This window comes from Cebus imitator, unplaced genomic scaffold (assembly GCF_001604975.1).
Source record: "Cebus imitator isolate Cc_AM_T3 unplaced genomic scaffold, Cebus_imitator-1.0 Scaffold434, whole genome shotgun sequence".
Classification (NCBI taxonomy): domain Eukaryota; kingdom Metazoa; phylum Chordata; class Mammalia; order Primates; family Cebidae; genus Cebus; species Cebus imitator.
Genome location: NW_016107749.1, coordinates 1,355,328 through 1,358,496, shown reverse-complemented (window position 1 = coordinate 1,358,496; position 3,169 = coordinate 1,355,328). Strand labels below are relative to the sequence as shown.

The 3,169-nt window shown below is 42.3% G+C and overlaps 1 protein-coding gene across 1 annotated transcript in view; it reads right to left on the bottom strand.

Annotated features, from left to right (window-relative positions):
* Positions 1 to 3,169, bottom strand: part of RNF10 (ring finger protein 10) — a 50,806-nt gene that overhangs the window by 32,300 nt on the left and 15,337 nt on the right. The window contains exon 2 of the mRNA XM_037731949.1: positions 1,991 to 2,187. Coding sequence (XP_037587877.1) covers positions 1,991 to 2,187 — 197 coding nt within the window. The remainder of the gene's footprint in view (positions 1 to 1,990; positions 2,188 to 3,169) is intronic.

Sequence of the window (3,169 nt, the reverse complement as noted above, 5' to 3'; positions counted from 1 at the left end):
AGAACCATTTACATTGGGTTAAAAAAAAAAAAAAAAAAAACAACCCTCAAGCTCACATTCCCTTCAAGCACTGCCTCATATCCCTCTCCCTTTTAAGCAAAACCACTAAAAAGTACTGTCTATACTTGCTGTTTCTTCTTCCTACCCTCTCATGCTCTCCAATCTAGATGCCAGGTTTTTGTCTTCAACACTCCACCAAAGCAACTCAAGGCCAAACAACTACCTTCACATTTTCAAATCGAATGGTCAATTTTCAGTCCTATTCATACTCAGCCTATCAGCAGCACTTGACAAAACTGACGACATCCTGCAATGCCTTTCAGCTCTCTTCCTTCCGCCCTGACCATGCTCTCTTTTGCTAGTCTCTTATCCAGACTCAAGAACTTATTCGGTTCTTGAACCTAATCCATTTTTGCAACACTCACTCCTTAATCTACCTCACTTAGTTCCACAGCTTTAAGCACCAACTGTATGCTGAAAGCTCTCTAACCTCAGTCTCTTCCTTGACTGCTGATTCGTAGTGAACTACAAACCTCTATTTATATTCTGCTTATATTTATCAAATAGGAATTTCAGTGTACATATAATATTTCCAAACTGAAGTTCTTTATCTCAACCCTATCCCCTCTCCCAAAAAAACTTTGTGCTCTTCTGGAAAGAATGTTCTCCATTCCAGCAAAAGGCACCTGAATTGGGCTTATGCCAAAAACATTACTCATCCTTTTCTCTGCTCAGACCCCACATCTAACAAAAAGTCTTGGCTCTACCTGCAAGTAATGTCTCAAATCTTAACATTTCTCACCACCTCCATCACTCACCCTCTTTCAAAGCTTCCATCCTCTCACCAAAAATATCTTTGTAGCCTCTTTACTAGTCTTCCTGCTTCCACTCTTCCCCTTAAAACTCCAAATCAGATTACCTTACTTTTCTCATTAAACCTTTCAATGGCTTCCCATCTCTCTGAACAAAAGTCAAACTCCTTCAAAGCACCACCTGATCTGATCCCTTTCCTAGTCTTTAGGTACATTTCCTGCCTCTCTTCCTCCACACATGGTAGCCTACTTGCTTTGCCTCAAAACTGTCTTGTTTCTCTATCCCTTTACTTCCCTTGGTCTACATTTGTTTAATCTGTCTTATTCTATAATAATTACATATTATGCAACATACTCTGCCAGTCTCTTGTTGATAAGCATTTAGGTTATTTCCCAAATTTTGCAACTACAAACCCAGCAGTGAACACCCTTGCACTTACAGAAGCATAGCTAAGAAACTCCTAAAAAAAAAAAATTGAGACTATGGATATAGGCATTTTACACTTTGCTAGATGATTACAAAGGCAAATGACATTAATATCATTTTATTACCTTAATATTCCAAAAGGTATCTATAATTCAAGAGTGATAATGAAAGGAACATACAAATTAAGGAACCCCAAATTTGCCATAAAGAAAACTTTCCGGCCAGGCGCGGTGGCTCAAGCCTGTAATCCCAGCACTTTGGGAGGCCGAGGCAGGTGGATCACGAGGTCAAGAGATCGAGACCATCCTGGTCAACATGGTGAAACCCCGTCTCTACTAAAAATACAAAAAATTAGCTGGGCATGGTGGCAAGTGCCTGTAATCCCAGCTACTCAGGAGGCTGAGGCAGGAGAACTGCCTGAACCCAGGAGGCGGAGGTTGCGGTGAGCCGAGATTGCGCCATTGCACTCCAGCCTGGGTAACAAGAGCGAGACTCCGTCTCAAAAAAAAAAAAAAAAAAAAAAAAAAAAAAAGAAAAAAAAGAAAATTTTTCTTCCTCCAAGGAAAGTTTCATAATCTTCAGGGGAAAAAAGGAGGCAAGGTTTCAAATCTAGTTAACCGTCTCAGCTACTCAAGACTCCTCTATCTATTCTTCCACCTCTTGTTCCCCTCAACTACTGATAAACTGAGGGGCAGGAGTGGGATCAAATCTCATGTTTATGTTCTAGAAAGGACATTTTCCAATTCCATACCTCATCTCGTCTTCCACCATTAAAAGAAGAGCTAAAGAGTTTGGTGCTGCCGCCGCCCCTTTGAGGAGGCATCTTGTTAAAAGTCTTGCTTTTCTGTGAACTGGAGCGACGGGACTGGTTGCTAAAACTTTCATTTTTGGGGTAGGAAGGTTCACGTTTGCGATTATAACGCTTGGATCCACTTGAGTTCTTTCCATCTGAAAGCAAGAAACACAAAAGAATGCCTTAAGAAGTGATACATTCACTCAAGCCAACTGCCCTCCACCTCCCAGCAAAACTATTTAAACAAAGGTAAATGAGCCCTTCTACCACCTCCAAGAATCTGGGTTTGGGCCAGAGCACAAGCACTTTGAGCAAGACAACACGTGTTTTTTTTCTTGCAATGATGAAGCCTAAAGGGTCCCCTCCCTCAAGACAAACACAGTGTAGATCAAACCACATAGATTCTCAGTCGATAATGTCTCTATTTTACACAGCTTACTACTGCCCCTGTAAAAGTTCAGTCAGATGCAGTTACAGGAAATGAAACAGCCATTCTGTATTAAGGAAAGGTATTTTACCTGGTGGCAAGACAGAAGACATTCCCCTTAAAATTACTGTAGCATAACCAGATTCTACACTACAAGGGGCTGTCCTAGGCCTTACCAAATATATTCAAAAGGCATAAAAGCAAAACCATGTTTGCATATGTTCTAGGGGTCAAACTCAAGCTGTTAAATCGATAAAACCAAAGAAGCTGTGCTCTAAAAGCATATTAGTGGCTGGGCGTGGTGGCTCATGCCTGTAATCCCAACACCTTGGGAGGCCAAGGCGGGTGAATCACCTGAGGTCAGGAGTTGAAGACCAGCCTAGCTAACATGGTGAAAACCCATCTCTACTAAAAATACAAAAAATTAGCCAGGCATGGTGATGGGCACCTGTAATCCCAGCTACTTCAGCTACTTGGGAGGCTGAGGCAGGAGAATTGCTTGAACCTGAGAGGCAGAGATTGCAGTGAGCCAAGAACATGCCATTGCACTCCAGCCTGGGCGACAGAGAAAAGACTGTCAAAAAAAAAATAAAAAAAAGAGGGCCGGGCGCGGTGGCTCAAGCCTGTAATCCCAGCACTTTGGGAGGCCGAGGCGGGTGGATCACGAGGTCAAGAGATCGAGACCATCCTGGTCAACATGGTGAAACCCC